A 16327-nucleotide genomic window follows, 5' to 3' on the forward strand; every position below is an offset into this window, starting at 1 on the left:
GCGCCGCGCGTGCACATTCGTCGGAAAACTTTTACCCTAGCAACTCAGTGGGCCGGCAGGTCGCCCCCTAGAGTGGCGCCACCATGGCGCTCCATATATACTCCTGCCGGCCCACCCGCTCCTCAGTTCCTTCTTACCGCCCGTGTCGGTCGTTGGAACAGTGGAGCGCGGCTTAGCTGACCTCCACTTCCCTAGCTACTCGTTTTCTCGTATATAATTATGCAGTTATAACACTTTTATATATATATTTGTATGGTTATACGTGTTTTCTTTGCTAACATGGTTAGTTTTAGTTAGCGGGGTTCAGGAAGTAGCCCCTTCCATGAGCCCAGTGCCGGAGCCATGCATGGCTCACCGGGTTTTAAAAAGGGGCCCGGCTTGCCAGAAGCCGCGGCCGACGAGAGATCTACATGACTCCTGTTTGAAGTGCCTCAGGGAATCACACTTGACAGATAAGTGCCCCATTTGCAAGGCTTTTAAGCCGAGAACAAAAAGGTGCGGGACTTTCACTTGCCCTTCCACCTTGGGCGCGGAGCGATGTTCAAGCGGCGGGCAGAAGCGCCTCCTCGGCACCGGACCCCGCCGGTACCACCAAGGCCTTTCGGCACCGACCGTCGCCGGCACCGATGTCGACTCGGCACCGCTCCCTTCTTCCGAGGTCGAGAGAGTCTACGATTCCTGCTGGTGCCTGGCGGCTCCCCGGCACGCGCCGTGGTTGAGCCCCCTGCTCCCGCTACTTCCGTGCCACCTGCATCGCAGCCAGAGAGCTCGCCTCAGTTGCGTTATCCGGCACCGTCACCTGCAGAGGCACCGATGACTTCGGCTCCGTCGATTCCAGTCCCCCAGGACCAGGGAATCCGGTGCCTGGCAGCTCCCCGGCTCGCGCCGTGGTAGAGCTTACTGCTCCTGCTGCTTCTGTGCCAGCTGCACCACAGCTAGACAGCTCGTCTAAGATGGCTCGCCCGGCACCGACGACGTCGGCACCGTCGATCCCGGTCCCACGAGGGCCGTAGAATCCGGTGCCTGACGGCTCCCCGGCACGCGCCGTGGTTGAGCGTATTGCTCCTGCTGCTTCCGTGCCAGCGGCACCGCAGCTAGAGAGCTCGTCTAGTCGGATCGCCCGGCGCTGACACCTGCTACGGCACCGATGACGTCGTCACCGTCGATCCCGGTCCCATAAGGGCCGTAGAATCCGGTGCCTGATGGCTCCCCGGCATGCGCCGTGGTTGAGCGTATTGCTCCTGCTGCTTCCGTGCCAGCGGCACCGCAGCCAGAGAGCTCGTCTAGTCGGATCGCCCGGCGCTGACGCCTGCTACGGCACCGATGACGTCATCACCGTCGATCCCGGTCCCACAAGGGCCGTAGAATCCGGTGCCTGACGGCTCCCCGGCACGCGCCGTGGTTGAGCGTATTGCTCCTGCTGCTTCCGTGCCAGCGGCACCGCAGCCAGAGGGCTCGTCTACGTCGGATCGCCCGGCACCGACACCTGCTGCGGCACCGATGGCGTCGGCACCGTCGATCCCGGTCCCACACGGGCCGTAGAATCCGGTGCCTGACGGCTCCCCGGCACGCGCCGTGGTTGAGCGTATTGCTCCTGCTGCTTACGTGCCAACGGCACCGCAGCCAGAGAGCTCGTCTACGTCGGATCGCCCGGCACCGACACCTGCTGCGGCACCGATGACGTCGGCACCGTCGATCCCGGTCCCGCAAGGGCCGTAGTATCCGGTGCCTGACGGCTCCCCGGCACGCGCCGTGGTCGAGCTAATGCTCCGGCTGCTTCCGTGCCAACGGCACCGCGGCCAGAGGGCTAGTCTAAGTCGGATCGCCCGGCACCGACACCTGCTGCGGCACCGATGACGTCGGCACCGTCGATCCCGGTCCCGCAAGGGCCGTAGAATCCGGTGCCTGACGGCTCCCCGGCACGCGCCGTGGTTGAGCTCCTGTTCCGGCTGCTTCCATGCCAACCGAAGCCTCTGAGGCACCGACAACATCGGCACCGTCGATTCCAGTCCCACAAGGGCTATCGAATCCGGTGCCCGACGGCTCCCCGGCACGCGCCGTGGTTGAGCGTATTACTCCCGCTGCTTCAGTGCTGACGGCACCCCAGCCAGACGGCTTATCTAACTCGGTTCTCCCGGCACCGGCACCTACCGAAGCTCTGATGACCTCGGTACCATGGATCCCGGCCCCATGAGGGCCGTCGAATCCGGTGCCTGACAGCTCCCCAGTACGCACTGTGGTTGAGCCTGCTGTTCCCTGCACGCCGGAGATGTTACCAACGGCGAGGGCTCTCAGTGCCATGACAGAGTCAGTGCTGCCTGACCCGGGCACCGCCGGTACGGGTAATACAGTCTCTTCAAGGGACTGTCCCCTGTCAGTACAGCAGAGCGGCACCGTCCATGATCACGGTCCCGCAGACACTCCAAGTCCTGTCGGCACGCCGGACACCACTGGCAGTCCCGGTACTGTTTTCCTCGGTACTGGTCACACTCGCTGCACCGGTCGGTATCCCGTTCGCCGACCCGCTATCGGCACCGTTCCGACATCTGGCACCGGGGCAGGTACCTTGACTCCTGTAGCTCTTCTCCGAGCCTCGAGATCTCGGTCGACCTCCCGACACCGTTCTGGTTGCGGGTCTGGATTTCGTTCCAGGTACCGATACGCCTCCCGATGCCGGTCCCCGGTGCCGAGTTGGGCAAGGTCCGAGTGAGTCAGAGACTCGGCCCGTGCCTTCTTTTAGTACCTCCATGGCCATCCGGACACGCATCCGTGTCATCCCATATGCGCAGATTTTATGCTCAGGACCACGATCCTGATATGATGGCCAGCGGGCGCCAGCCCCGAAGCAGAAAGAGCCTTGGCGAATGCAAGGTGTACTCTGCAGGGGCCCTGCGCCTCTGGGTAGCAAAGCAACAAGCCTTGCTTAGCTGCGATAATTATAGCGCCTGGGTGGAGGAGTTTCTCCCTCGAACCTCCCACCTAGAGTTCGCTGCCGTCTTGGAGGACGGGGGAAAGAATTTACCCTTTGTTGGTAAAGGCATCTTCGCGGCAGAGACAGCCCCAGACTGTGAAGCCTGCTGGACAATAGGGTCCTAATGCGTCTCAGCATGTATACGCCTGCGACCAAACGCAGGCCTTTATGGCCCCAGCCGCCATACTCTGTGCCTAGCCAGAGGCAGAACTCTGGAAAACGGCAAGGCCAAGGTGGTCGCAGGCAAACGTCAGGCCCCCTAAAAAGCCAAAGTCAAGGTCCCTCGCAATTACCACTGGGACCAAAGACGGACCTTCCAAGGTTCACCGGAGGGCGGTGTACCAGTCGCAGGACGGGATCCTGATCCCGCTTTCTCCTGGCATGGCCCCAGTTACTTTTAGATCGCTGGGTCCTGCGCACGATGGAGCATAGGTAACACCTTTAAATTGCTCCAGCCCTGTCCCCCTTCAGCGGACGAAAGGGGCTAGGGGTTTTACTCCCGTTATGCCCTAGTCCCCCACTCGAACACAGGTCTCAGACCTCCCTGGTCCTGCATGGACTCAACCGGTTTGGGATAAGGTTGAAGTTCTGCATGGTATCCCTGGGAACCATTATTCCATCCTTGCCTCCTGGGGGCTACTATGCCGCCCTGGATAGGAAGGACGCGTACTTTCGCAATGCCATCTTCCCTCCGCACGGGAGATGCCTCCGCTTTATAGCCAGCGGTGAATACTCCCGGTTTACAGCCATAGTCGCCGCCTACCGTAGCTATGTCGGATATGCGTTTTTCCGTATTGGGACGATTCGCTTATCCGAGGAGACTCTGACACACAAACCACTCAGCCCGTGGGCATCGTCACGGTCTTATTCACAGATCAAGGCCTGATGATTACTATAGAGCAATCCACTCTGGTTCCCACGCAGAGGTTGGGCTTCCTAGGGGCTATCTTGGTCTCCTACCTAGCCGGAGCCTGCTTATCACAACTGCGGTTTTAGGCGATGGCATCAATCATCTGAGGTCTGAAGGCTTTCCCAACGACCTCAGCTCGTTCTTGTCTCAGTCTCCTGGGTCCATGGTTGCCCGCAAGTTTGTAACCAAACACGCCAAGCTCCGCCTCCGTCCTCTCCAAGTCCGGCCCACCTCGGCGTACCGCTTGGACAGGGAGCCAATGGTCATGGTAGTCACCGTTCCCTCGAACGCCTTAGGCTCCCTAGAGTGGTGGCTAACTCCCTCCTTGGTGTGGACAGGATGCGGTTTCATCCGCCCCAGCCCTCGCTGCCCCTGACGGCGGACGCATCATCTCTCTGCTCGAGTGCTCATGGTCACCTCCGAGCTTAAGGCCTTCGGTCTTCTAGGGAGCTGGCATTCCTCATTAATGCCCCAAAAATGAGAGTAGTCCGCCTGGCATGCCAGGGGTTCCAGCGGCAGCTGCGAGGCCGTTGTATCTCGGTGTTTACAGCCAACACAATGGCCAGGTGCTTCATAAGCATTCAGGGGGGACATAGTCCTCCCCCCCTTTTTTGTCAGGAGGCCATCCATTTCCGGGTCTTTTGCATGGCCCACTCGATGGAGCTGGCGACGTCCTTTCTCCCAGGCGTTCGGAACGTCTTATCTCTTTGACTCAGCAGGTCTTTCCTGTCTTACGAGTCATCACTCTGCCCCATGTGAGGCGTCCCGCTTTCCGGAAGTGGAAATGGTTCCTCACACAGACCCGTTCGCTCACCGCGAGAGCAGGAAATGCCAGGTGTTCTGCTCCTTCCAAGGTCTCTCCTCGGAATCGATCTTGGACGCATTCCTGATGCCGTGGAACGGCCAACTGCATTATGCCTTCCCGCTGTTCCCACTGGTTCGTTACGTCCTGCTCAAATTCCGCAGGGGCGGAGCGTGCATCATCATGATCACTCCAGAGTGGTCCAGGCAGCACTGACATACCACGTTGCTCGGCCTGTCAGCCCAGACCTCATCACTCAGGGCAATGACAGGCTTCGTCACTCGGACCTGCAGCCTTTTCGCCTCACGGTGGCTCCTGCGTACCTGAGTCGGGGTGACAGGCAGCCTTCCACCTGGTCAACGTACCGAGCCAGGTGGAAGCGTTTCCTTTACAGCTGCAGTACGCTCGATCTTGCTCCTGCTGAGGTCTCGATCCCCTCTATTTGGCCTGCCTCTGGCCTTCAGCGGCAGGATCTGGCGGTATCATCGCTGAGGATACTCTCAGCAGCCATCCCTACCTTCCAGCAGGCTAAGATGGACGTTCAGTGTCCCACGCTCTATGGGTTCGAGGTCCCTCAAGGGCTTGGAGCGCTTGCACCCTCGGGTGCGCCGCCCAGCCCCGCCCTGGGGCCTCAACCTAGTCTTGGCCAGACGGGTCTCTGAGATCAGAGCTCTTACGAAGGTTCCACAAAGACAAGGTGCAGTTATGACCGCACCCGGCTTTCCTCCCTAAGGTGTTTTGGCCTTTCATGTTACCCACAGCTCAACGCAATGGGCATAACCGTTGCACTCCTTGGACATCTGTGGAGTGCTCGCATTATATTGTGCTGACAGAATCATTTCCTAAGGTGCCCCAGCTCTGCCCCGGTAGCGGGCCAAAGGGAGGGCTTGCTTGTTTTCCTCTCAGAGGATCTCATCTTGGGTGATGGCGGACATCCCCACTTGTTATGATTTGGCTCATATTTCCCCAAGCCACATCACCGTGCATTCTACCAGGGCTCAGGCTTCATCTGCCGCCTTGCTGGCTCGTGTTTCTACCCACGAGACCTGTCGCGAAGCTCCATTGGTCCTCGGTCCTTACCTTTGCTTCGCAGTATGCCCTGGTTCAGCAGTCAAGAGAGGCTGTAGCCTCTGGCTCGGCAGTTTTATTCTGCCACATTTCACTCCGACCCCACCGCCTTTGTAAGGCTTGGGATTCACCTAACTGGAATGGATATGAGCAATCACTCGAAGAAGAAAAGACGGTTACTCACCTTTGTAACTGTTGTTCTTCGAGATGTGTTGCTCATATCCATTCCGCACCCGCCCTCCTTCCCCACTGTCGGAGTAGCCGGCAAGAAGGAACTGAGGAGCGGGTGGGCCGGCAGGAGTATATATGGAGCGCCATGGTGGCGCCACTCTAGGGGGCGACCTGCCGGCCCACTGAGTTGCTAGGGTAAAAGTTTTCCGACGAATGTGCACGCGCGGCGCGTACACCTAACTGGAATGGATATGAGCAACACATCTCGAAGAACAACAGTTACAAAGGTGAGTAACCGTCTTTTCCAGTGATGATCCTCTGCCTTTTCCTGTGCTGCTGCAGTCTGTTGCCAACCTGTTGGTGGGTCAAGAGCTGGCAGAACCTCCAAAGGATCTCTGCACTTCTACCCATCCCTACCTTTGGCAGCTGCCTTTTTTGGGGAAGCCTGGACTCCGATCAGCTTGGATTACTGGATCCTAGAAATTAACAAGGAGTATTCTGTCCAGTCACTTTCTGGCCCTACCCCCTTTCCCCATCCTTTTGCAGGGCTCTTTCTCATGTGATACTATTAAAACAAGAAGTGGACTTCCTTCTGTCTCTTAGAGCAATGCAAGAGTTCAGAATTCAGGAGCAGAGTTTTTTTTATTCCAACTATTTTGCCATCCCTAAGAGGAAAGGAGGTTGGTGTCTTATTTTTAGACTCTTAACTCCTTGCCTTCTTATCCAGGGCCATACTGTATTTTTTCCATGCTGCAGCAGTAAGGTTCCTTGAGGGCCTTCTTTTTGTTTGTCCCCAGATTGGGGATCTCATTTATTAGCATAGTTGATTAATCCCACTTTGAGCCCTTAGCAACTTGTTCTCTTCACCACTTGTCTAGGAAGACTGCCTTTTTTAGTGGCTGTTACATCAACTCAACAGGCAGAGGACATGCATCTGAGGAAGTGGGTATTCACCCACGAAAGCTCATGCTCCAAAACGTCTGTTAGTCTATAAGGTGCCACAGGATTCTTTGCTGCTTTTACAGATCCAGACTAACACGGCTACCCTCTGATAGAGGAGATTCAGGCCCTCGTGGCAAGGACCACTGTATACAGTGTTTCATAAGTACAGGATCACACTCAAACCTCAACCCAAGTTCTTTCAAAATTTCATGTGAACCAATTGATTTATTTCCAAGTGTTCTTCCCCAAACCTCACTCGTTGTCAAGGGAAGCTAAGTTTTGCACGCTTGACATTATAGTAAAGGACTGTCTTCCTGCATTGACAGGAGAAAATCATTCAGGAATGCCCCTGGACTGTTTGTTTTTTTTGGCCCTGGCAGAGAGGGTTAGACAATATCCTCCAAGAGTTTATCTGAGAGAGTCTCCAAGTGTATAAAGACACATTAAGAGTTAGCCAGGTGAGGTCCACCAGCCACGTTAGAGCCCACAGAGCCTCTGCTGCCTGTTTGAAGACTGTCCCAATTTTTGAAATCTTTAAGACAGCTACAGGGAGCTTGGTCCATGGATTTACAAGTCACTACTCTTTGGCAGAAGCTTCCAGATGGGATAGCTGCTTTGGTCCTGCAATCATTGTTTAGGTAGGACTGCTACTACCCACCTCCAAACAGACAGCTAACTGTTTGTTAGTCACTGAACACTTGACAAGATAGCAATACATAGTCATGGCGTCTCCTGCAGGTGGCTTGTGTTCTCCTGGCATCTCTGATTAGCCTTATGCGCGAAAGCCCTACAATTCCATGGGCAAAAGGTTTGATGGGATGATGGAAATGGGCTGATGCAAGTCCTCTTACTTGCCCTGTGAAAAAAATGCTTGGCTACCTTTGTTACCTGTCTCAATCTGACTCCACCCAGGTTTGTCTAGCTTATCCAGACTTAATCAAAGGTAAACCAGTGTCTTTGCAGCTCTTTGTCGGACTCCCATAAGGAATGATACTAGAAAAAAACCATTAAAAAGCCCTTGTGTTGTGGGACTTTACTGTGGTGTGAAAGCTGATGAACACTCCTTATGAACCATGGGAGCTTAAATTTCCTTCATGAAAGGTCATTTATTGGTGGCAGTGACTTCTAGAGATTATCCCTGTAAAACCTGGTATAAGGGGGATCAAAGTGGTGCTGCAGACTCATCCCAGATTGCTCCTAAGTGGTGTTTTGAGTTCCATCTTAATGAATTTATTGTCCTATCACCATTTCCCTCACATCGGCATGCCCATCCCAGGGCATTTCCATATATGCCACCTCAAATGGTCCAGCGTAGGATGTCTCAGACTCTATCTGGAGCAGACTAGTGCCCCTAAAAAAAAAAATCCACCCAATTCTGTTTCTTTTGACATCAGTTTTCTAGGCAACATTGTGACCACTGGGGCCACATCTACATGGATACCTGATTGCTCTTATGACCCGGCTGGCCTGGAACTAGACGACTTTTTGTAAAAGCTCCTTTGATCCAGGACAAGGTTGTCACCACAGTCTGCCTCAAATATTTAATTGTTGACCACTGTAGAGTAGCTACACAGTCCTGCACGTTATTGCTTGGATTCAGCCTCCAGAATAGAGCTCTCGTCAGGGAGATTCTACCCCAGACTCTGTTTCCAAGATAGGAGAGGCCAAACTCCCTTCCTTCCACTTACCTTCATTCAATACAGTCTTTAATTCAGGATACCCTTTATTTTCAGTTAACTAATTATTTTACATCAGGAAGTTTTAATTGTGGTCTCCTTCTGCAAACTTGAAGGTTGTTTGGTGTAGTATTTTTTAAGAGGCATCTTCCTTTTATATTGGTGAGTAAAAAGCAGCAAATGCTGGCAGGGGAAGAGAGAAATTTCCACCAATTTTGGCATTAGTGGCATTGTTGCAACTTGTGTCAAATTCTGCAGATTGAATCATTAGGGAGGGAAAATTATGAAGGGAAGAGAATCTCTTGTAGGATTCCTCACCCGTCCACTTCCTATCAGAATTCGGAGGTTTAATTTAAAACCTTACACCTAGTCTTTCTTTTCTTTGGGGCATATTTTTGATCCTTGGTACATTTGTAGTAATGTATCCTAGGATCTTCCACTAGAGTAATTAGAAAATGGATTGACTGAAAAGTTTGGAGGGCAGTGTTTATTGTTGGCAGGGAGTCTGGCTTTCTTTTATCCTGTTTGTACTGTCCTTGGGGAGCAGAAAACCTTAAGAGCTAAGGGAGATCCCCATTTCTTGCGCTAAGGAACAAAGGCTCTCCCCTCCCCTTCCCAGTAATAAGAATATCCTACAAGGTCTCTTCAGAGAAGCAAAATTACGGGTAAGTCAGTCTCTTGTTTAGAAGAAAGATTGTATCCCCTTGTCCGTCCCTCTTCTGCTCACCACAAAAACTATTCTGGTGTCTGGAGGAAACCTACCTAGCTTCTGCAGCCTTCCTACGGGTGGACTAACTTCATCTTTTGAAGTGTGGTCATTGTGATTCTCAGCGGTGTTGTGCACAAAAGCTCTGTGTCAACTGTCAGTCTACACCAACCTCGTACTGAGACGTGTGCATTTCACCTTTGGACTGATGTATGGCTGCTCCTAATACAACTGCAAAATTTTATCCCTTCCAGTTTTTTTCTACTTTATAAGATGATGAACCTGGCCTGAACTTGATCTGTTTAAATTTCTCGGCTCACTTGCTCCTCCATTTTGAGATCTGCTTTCTCCTTATTCTAGAAGTCCAGTTCCTCTACCACCACCAATGAGAAGATTACCAAATTATATGAGCTGGGTGGCGAGCCAGAGAGGAAGATTTGGGTAGATCGCTACCTAGCCTTCTCTGAAGAGAAGGCAATGGGCATGACCAACCTCCCAGCAGTGGGCAGAAAACCCCTAGACCTTTACCGGCTCTATATCTCCGTAAAGGAGATTGGAGGACTGACTCAGGTGGGTGACCAGAAGCGGTGAGAGCCATCATGACTGACTCAAGTGAGAGAGCTATACGTTTGTATGCATAATCGCATCTGTCTCCATCTCAGGTGTTGTATAGGCAACAGGATTCAAGCTTAACTTGATTTGCCAGTTGAGCTCTTCTGATTTAAATTGAGTCTGGAACTTGTAAAATAGCTTATTTATAAAATCCAGTATACTTTAATTAAGTGGATCTAATCGCTGTGCTCAAGGGAGTTGCTCCTGTTCCTAGTATTCTGACAGCACAGAGCTCCAGCTCGTGCTTTTCCTTACCCAGCCCAAGAACAGCAGCAATGATGCATCACTTATTAGTGTTGGTGCATGTGGGCTGCCTGCTGGCCTCATGTTTACTTCAGTTTGCTGCTTGGTATTATCCATCTCTGAGACTCCTTTTTCCCCTCACTCCACGTGGGTGAAGGGGAGGCTTACTGTTTTGGTTTTGAGCCACAGTTTCAGCCCAACTATGTAGCTGTTATGATTGCTACATATTTAGCTAGTATCTAGCTGGGAAATGTGGCTCTGTCTCACCCTGGGGCGGGGGTCTCCTGGAAAGGGGAAATGACTTGAATTTTATGTTCTGGACCCTTTTTTGGTTGTCTAGGTCAACAAAAACAAGAAATGGCGTGAGCTAGCTACCAATCTTAACGTGGGCACCTCTAGCAGCGCAGCTAGTTCTTTGAAGAAGCAGTACATCCAATGTCTCTATGCCTTTGAGTGCAAGATTGAACGAGGCGAAGACCCGCCCCCAGACATCTTTGCAGCTGCTGATTCAAAGAAGTCCCAGCCCAAGATACAGCCCCCATCTCCAGGTGAGTATAAAGACTACAGACAAGATCCCATCTATTCTGCAGCAAGTTGGATTTAAATTTCTCTCCAAGGTCACCCACATTCCTACTGTAAAATGGAAATTCTCATGACAATATCAGAGGCATTCAAATTAAGGCTTTTAATGAGCTCCACATGTAAGTGAATAGAACAGTGAGTGGCGTATTCCTTGTAGTGTATATGTATCTTCTTCGAGTACTCATCCCTGTGGGGTGCAAATGTTGTCCGTGTGCCCAGGACCAGAATTCCTTCAGTAGGAGTGTCCATTGGTCTGCATCTGCCTCATGCTGAGGATGAGGGACGTATGGGTGTGGCAGGCTGATGGCCTCTCCAGTTACTTTTCTGCTGACTGGGAGGCAACCCTCATGTGTCCGTAGTCTTCTAGTGTCATCTGCCCTTTCTCTGTAAATATTGCAAATAATTGTATTAGTTCTTTGAGAAACGCTGAACTAATAAAAACGGGGGGTCCGCAAGGGTACTCCAGAGGGTTCGTGGGCCCTGCTGATCAACTTCTCCCCCTTCCTCCCAGGGAGGCTGTGTGTGCTGCCCCCTCCAGAGTGCCGACACCGCAGCTCCCATTGGCCGGGAACCACAGCCAATAGGAGCTGCAGGGGCGGCAGCACCTGTGGGCACGAGGACAGCGCACAGCGCCTCTCTGGCTTCCCATGGGGCTGCAGGGACTTAGTGGCTGCTTCCTCAGAGCTGTGGTAAGCGCTTCCGGGACCCTGAACCCCCTCCCATACCCCAACCCCCTGTCCTAACCCAGAGTCCCCTCCCACACTCAAACTCCCTCCCGGAGCCTGCTACACCCCAATCCCCTGCCCCAGCCCTGAGCCCACTTCTGCATCCCAAACCTCTCATCCCCAGACCCTGCACCCCCAGTCAGAGACCTCACCCTCCGCATCCCTCCGACCCCAACCCCCTGTCACAGCCCGGTGAAAGTGGGTGAGGGTGTGGGAGAGCAAGCGACAGAGAGAGGGGGGATGGAGCAAGCAGAGGGCAGGGTCCTCGGTGAAGGGCCGGGGCAAGGGGTCCCTGAAAATTTTTAAATCAAAATGGGGGTCCTCTTTGGCTGTTAATTATTTCTCCAACTATCGTGGCACTTACGCCCAAGGCCTGTCTCCTGAATAGGTATGGCGTGCGTGTCACCCATAGTAAACACCTAGGGACTAGCACTCAAAGAAGAAAAGACTGTTACTTAGCTTACAGTAATTAGAGTTCCTAAAGATGTGTGGTCTCTGTGGGTATTCATGACCTATCCTTCTCCCGCCTCATCCTCACATGACTTGTGGCAGGTGGGAACTGGAGAGGTGGTCGGTCTGTGCTGCCCTTTTATACCGTGGGTTTGCAGCCCAAGAAGGTGCAGGGTGCTGGCATGGACCAATGGTCACTGCTGAAGAATTTCTTGTCCTTGTCACCCCGAGCACATGCATGCCTGCAGTGAGTATCTGCAGGGACCATGTAACTTACCTTATAGGAACTGGAGTTTGAGATAACTTTGATATTGACTTTTACGCTATCTCCAAATATTCCATATTCTGCAGGCTTTTATACTGACGATGCATAACTACATTATAGGGGATGGGGGGAGTGACCTGGAGGAGGCTCTTTGAGATGACTGGCATATTCGAGCAGCACCACGTGCTGCTGCGATGTGGGAACCTTTTGGGAAAGTAGCACTGTGTGACCACAAAGGCACCCCTCCATGGCACTGAATACTTGAAGCTTGTGTTGTGGGGCTGTGTTGTCAGATACCGCATCAGTCAGTTACTTTTCCTATGGCTAGCTGCAGGTATAGGGTCTCTGTTCTCAAAGACTTTTTTTGTTTTTAAACACAAACTTAAATTGGTACTTGTTGGGATGGTTTTGGTTATAGACCATTTAGGGGAGCTTTAGAATAGATAATTAGTCTCTGTTGTGTAGTTTTGTTTCCTGGAGAGTCTCCAGTTTGTTCCTTGTTTTCTGGGCATCCTGTCTGATCCAGACTGTACAGAACAGGTGAAAAGTCTGGCTTTAAGCAGTGCATTTTGTGCCCCTTTGTCTTCCCAGAATGTGATACTTTCTATCATGTTTGTATTGGAGAAGGCCATTCCCTGGATGGCTGTTTTGAACATGCCAAATCTTTAAGCCTCTGTTACAAAAGACCGAGTGTACTCAGCTGGTTCCAGGCCCTCCTAATGATTGAGCCTTACAAGCAGATCCTCAGATGCATTTTCTGGTTAGGGCCCCATTTCCATGCAAAGGTAAAGTAGACCTTTGTCTGCTTTGAAGCACCTTTAATGTGGGAAAGAAAGCCTTTGGTTCTGGCATGGGCATCTTTGTCCAGCTCCAGAACAGTGAAAGGGAGTCCTGCTTTGAGAGTACTCCAGTTTCGTAAATCTTGTCAGTCCTGGCAAAAGGAAGCATCTGGGGTTGTGTGTATTCCCCTTCAGGCGCCACTACGGACCTTTCTCTCAAACGCCTCTCAGGCTCCCTGCCATATTTCTCTGCAGATGCTGCTGCTTTCTCCCATCCTCACTGTGCTTTAACTTGTGGCTGATGCAGCTGCCTCCCTCAGTTTATTGGTAGCCAGTTGAGAAGCCCACTTTGTTGACCTTTCCCAAAAGGGCCAAGGGCAGTCACCATGACTTTCTTAGACTCAACAATTTAAAGAGGCAATTGACTCTCTCCACCTTTGGCTCCTATCCACAGTGTAACATGCCTGCCGGGTAGGGATGAAGTCACATTTGATGTCAATACTTCTGCTTTGCCTGAATGCTACCATGTCTGCCCCCATTACCCCTGATGACTACAGATAATTTCGAGAGTTGCTGGTTTGAATACTTATCATTAGTTGAAGACTGTCCAAGTCCAGGAAGAAAATGCTGCCTATTTTGATGTATACTGTACCTGAGACCGAGGAGAAGAACGTACTCTTGATTATGGTTTGACACCTGCTACAGGTAGCTGGCTGACCCCAGGATCTGCACCCTTCATCACCACAAAGGGAGGTCGCTTGTAGCTGGTTCTACAGCAGGGATTTCAGCATCTTTCCCACACCTGACTGACTCTTTTGGTCATCTCTGCGGCCAGTGGGAAGCCTTAAGAGCTCCAAGTTTGGTGGTTCCTCCCCTTCTGACAAAACCAGAAAGATTTACTTTTTGGGTAGAAAAACATATGTCCTCAGGTAGAGGCAGCAGTGCAGCATCCTCATTTTTGTAGTTGTTCCAGAGCAGGGATGAAGAGAGAATCCAGTGACAAATATTCTTCCGATTTGAATTGGAGCAGGGATCCACTATGTGCGTTTCCACCAATCCCTTTACTGCCACTGGTGGTGAGAGAGAATTGATTCAGGGCCTGATTTAGCTTGACCAGTCCAGTTGTATGGAACAGGCAGTAGTGCTATATAGGTCTTGTCCATACCAGCTACCTATGCCACCAGGCCTTGTAACAAGGAAAACAATCTTGTCCTGCATCCCAAATCAGTCTCTTCACCTTGCTGCTTGGGTCATAGGACGTGGATTTCTTCTTGTCTAGCAAATTCTGCAAGGCTGCAAAGCGTCTGTTTGCAGACCAGGAAGTGTTCCATATTGAAATACTGCTTCCAGAAGTGGATAAAGGTTTTCCCTCTCCCACCAGTGGCCGTCAGTTCATCACCATGCTCTGCGTTCATATAATCTTTTATTGACTTCTTATTGTATCTGAAGCATCAGCCTTGCTGTGTCCTTGAACAAAATGCTCGTTTGCCATCTCAGAATACCACTCTCCCATAGGCAACTGTGAAGCATTCAGCCACAAGATTCCTCAGAGGACTGGATAATGTCTTTCCACCATTCAGGAAACCTGTCCAAGTGTGGGATTAACTTCACTGTATTCCACTATTTTGTCATTAGGCAAACTATTTTGTCATTAGGCAAAAATTTTGCCTAAAGCAGCATCTGAGTTAAACTTAAACCAGACTGCTGATCTCTTCCAGCTTTCTTCACAAAGCCTCATTCTTTCCAGCAGGGAAATGAGGCTACATAACCAAGGTGTTAGGAGGGTTCTGAGTTTATTTGGTTAGGACTAAGGCATCTAGGATGGTGTTTTTCAAACAGTGGGTTGCGACCCGCTACTGGGTAAGGAGCTGAGTCATCTTGCTCTGGTCAGCACTGCCGACTGGGACGTTAAAAGTCCCGTTGACAGTGCTCTCCTACCTTTTCCGACACCGGCCAGCAGCGAGTCCTGCTTCTAGGTGGGGGGGCCATGGGGCTCCACACGCTACCCCCACCCTGAGCACCAATGGGAACTGAGGGGAAGGCGCGGTGCCTGCAGGCAAGAGTCACGTGGAGCTGCTTGCATGCCTCCACCTAGGAGCCAGACCTGCTGGTGGCCGCTTCTGGGGCGCAGTGCGGTCCGTGGTGCCAGGACAGGCGGGAAGCCTGGCTCTGCATCCTGGCTGCGCTGCTGACCGGGAGCCGCTGGAGGTAAGTATGTGCCCCAATCCCTGCCCCAGCCCAGAGCCCCCCCCAACCCAAACCCCTTCCTGCACCCCAAACCCAGAACTCCACCCCAGGGCCTGCACCCCTAGCCTAGAGCCCTGATCCCTTCCCACACCCCAACCGCTTTCACTCCAAGCCCCTCATCCCCGGCCCCACCCCAGAGCCCTGACCCCCTGTCCCAGCCCTGAACCTCTCATTCCCAGCCCCACCCCGCAGCCTCACTCCTTCACCCCAGCCCTCTGCCCCAGCCCTGAGCCCCTCTCACACCCCAAACCGCTCACCCCCAGCTCCATTGGGTCGCGGGCATCAACAATTTTCTTCAGCTGGGTCACCAGAAAATTTTTTTTTGAAAACCACTTCTCTAGGAAGTTACTTGTGGCATTTGGAGATTAATGTGGAAAGGGTGGCATTTCCACTTGGTGCCTGTCAATGGATTAGATGGTGCATAGCTTTCTCTTTTTCTTTAGCTAGCGTGATAGTACCATGATTCTCAAGACTTGGACTTCTAGGGATATGGTGGCATTGATGGCTTGCTTTAGTGATGGAAATCTGCAGGTCTGCTGCCCCAGATTCTTTGTACGTTTATGCAGCACTGCTCTATAGACTTGGCCTGTAGATCTGATGCTTACTTTTGGAGGACTGTTCTGCAATCAAGTTCAATTAAACCACCTCAGCGCACCTTCCGTGCTGGTCTCCTGCATGCTCAACTCCCAGAAGTGGGAAGCTCTGCAGAAGCAACCTTGAAGCAGAGTCAGTAACTGCGTGGTCCTTTCAGAGTTGTCTCCGCTTATTCACACTATTCATCCACCCACATAGTTGCCTTTAACAACCTTGGCTCCAAACCTCAGGTGCCTCAGGTGAGTGCTCATGCTGTCCCACCAGGTTCCTGAAACCCAGACTGGGGGAGCATCCCACAAATGCGAGTGCACATAAGCAGCTCTCTCAAAGAACGTTTTTTGGCAGCTGAGGAGAGGGCAGTGGGGCATTTGGTACCCAGGAGGCCTGAGTTAGGTTTGGCAGCTGACAGCAGTTTGACAGTTAGAACCCAGAAGGTAGGTAGTGGCTTCTAGCACTGTGGGGATGCTTCTGTTCCTTTCTTGCAAACGAGGAAGAGGTGACTCTCTCTTTTGGTGGGGGAGTGGAAAATTTTGAGTTCTGGTTTCCAAAGTTGTGCCCCGCATATCCACCACTGAATGCATTTA

General features: G+C 52.2%; 1 protein-coding gene across 1 annotated transcript in view; it reads left to right on the plus strand.

The window, feature by feature from the left end:
- ARID1A (AT-rich interaction domain 1A) overlaps positions 1-16327 on the plus strand; it is an 81596-nt gene that overhangs the window by 55184 nt on the left and 10085 nt on the right. The window contains exons 11-12 of the mRNA XM_030538694.1: positions 9607-9816; positions 10442-10649. Coding sequence (XP_030394554.1) covers positions 9607-9816; positions 10442-10649 — 418 coding nt within the window. The remainder of the gene's footprint in view (positions 1-9606; positions 9817-10441; positions 10650-16327) is intronic.

This window comes from Gopherus evgoodei, chromosome 20 (genome assembly GCF_007399415.2).
Source record: "Gopherus evgoodei ecotype Sinaloan lineage chromosome 20, rGopEvg1_v1.p, whole genome shotgun sequence".
Classification (NCBI taxonomy): domain Eukaryota; kingdom Metazoa; phylum Chordata; order Testudines; family Testudinidae; genus Gopherus; species Gopherus evgoodei.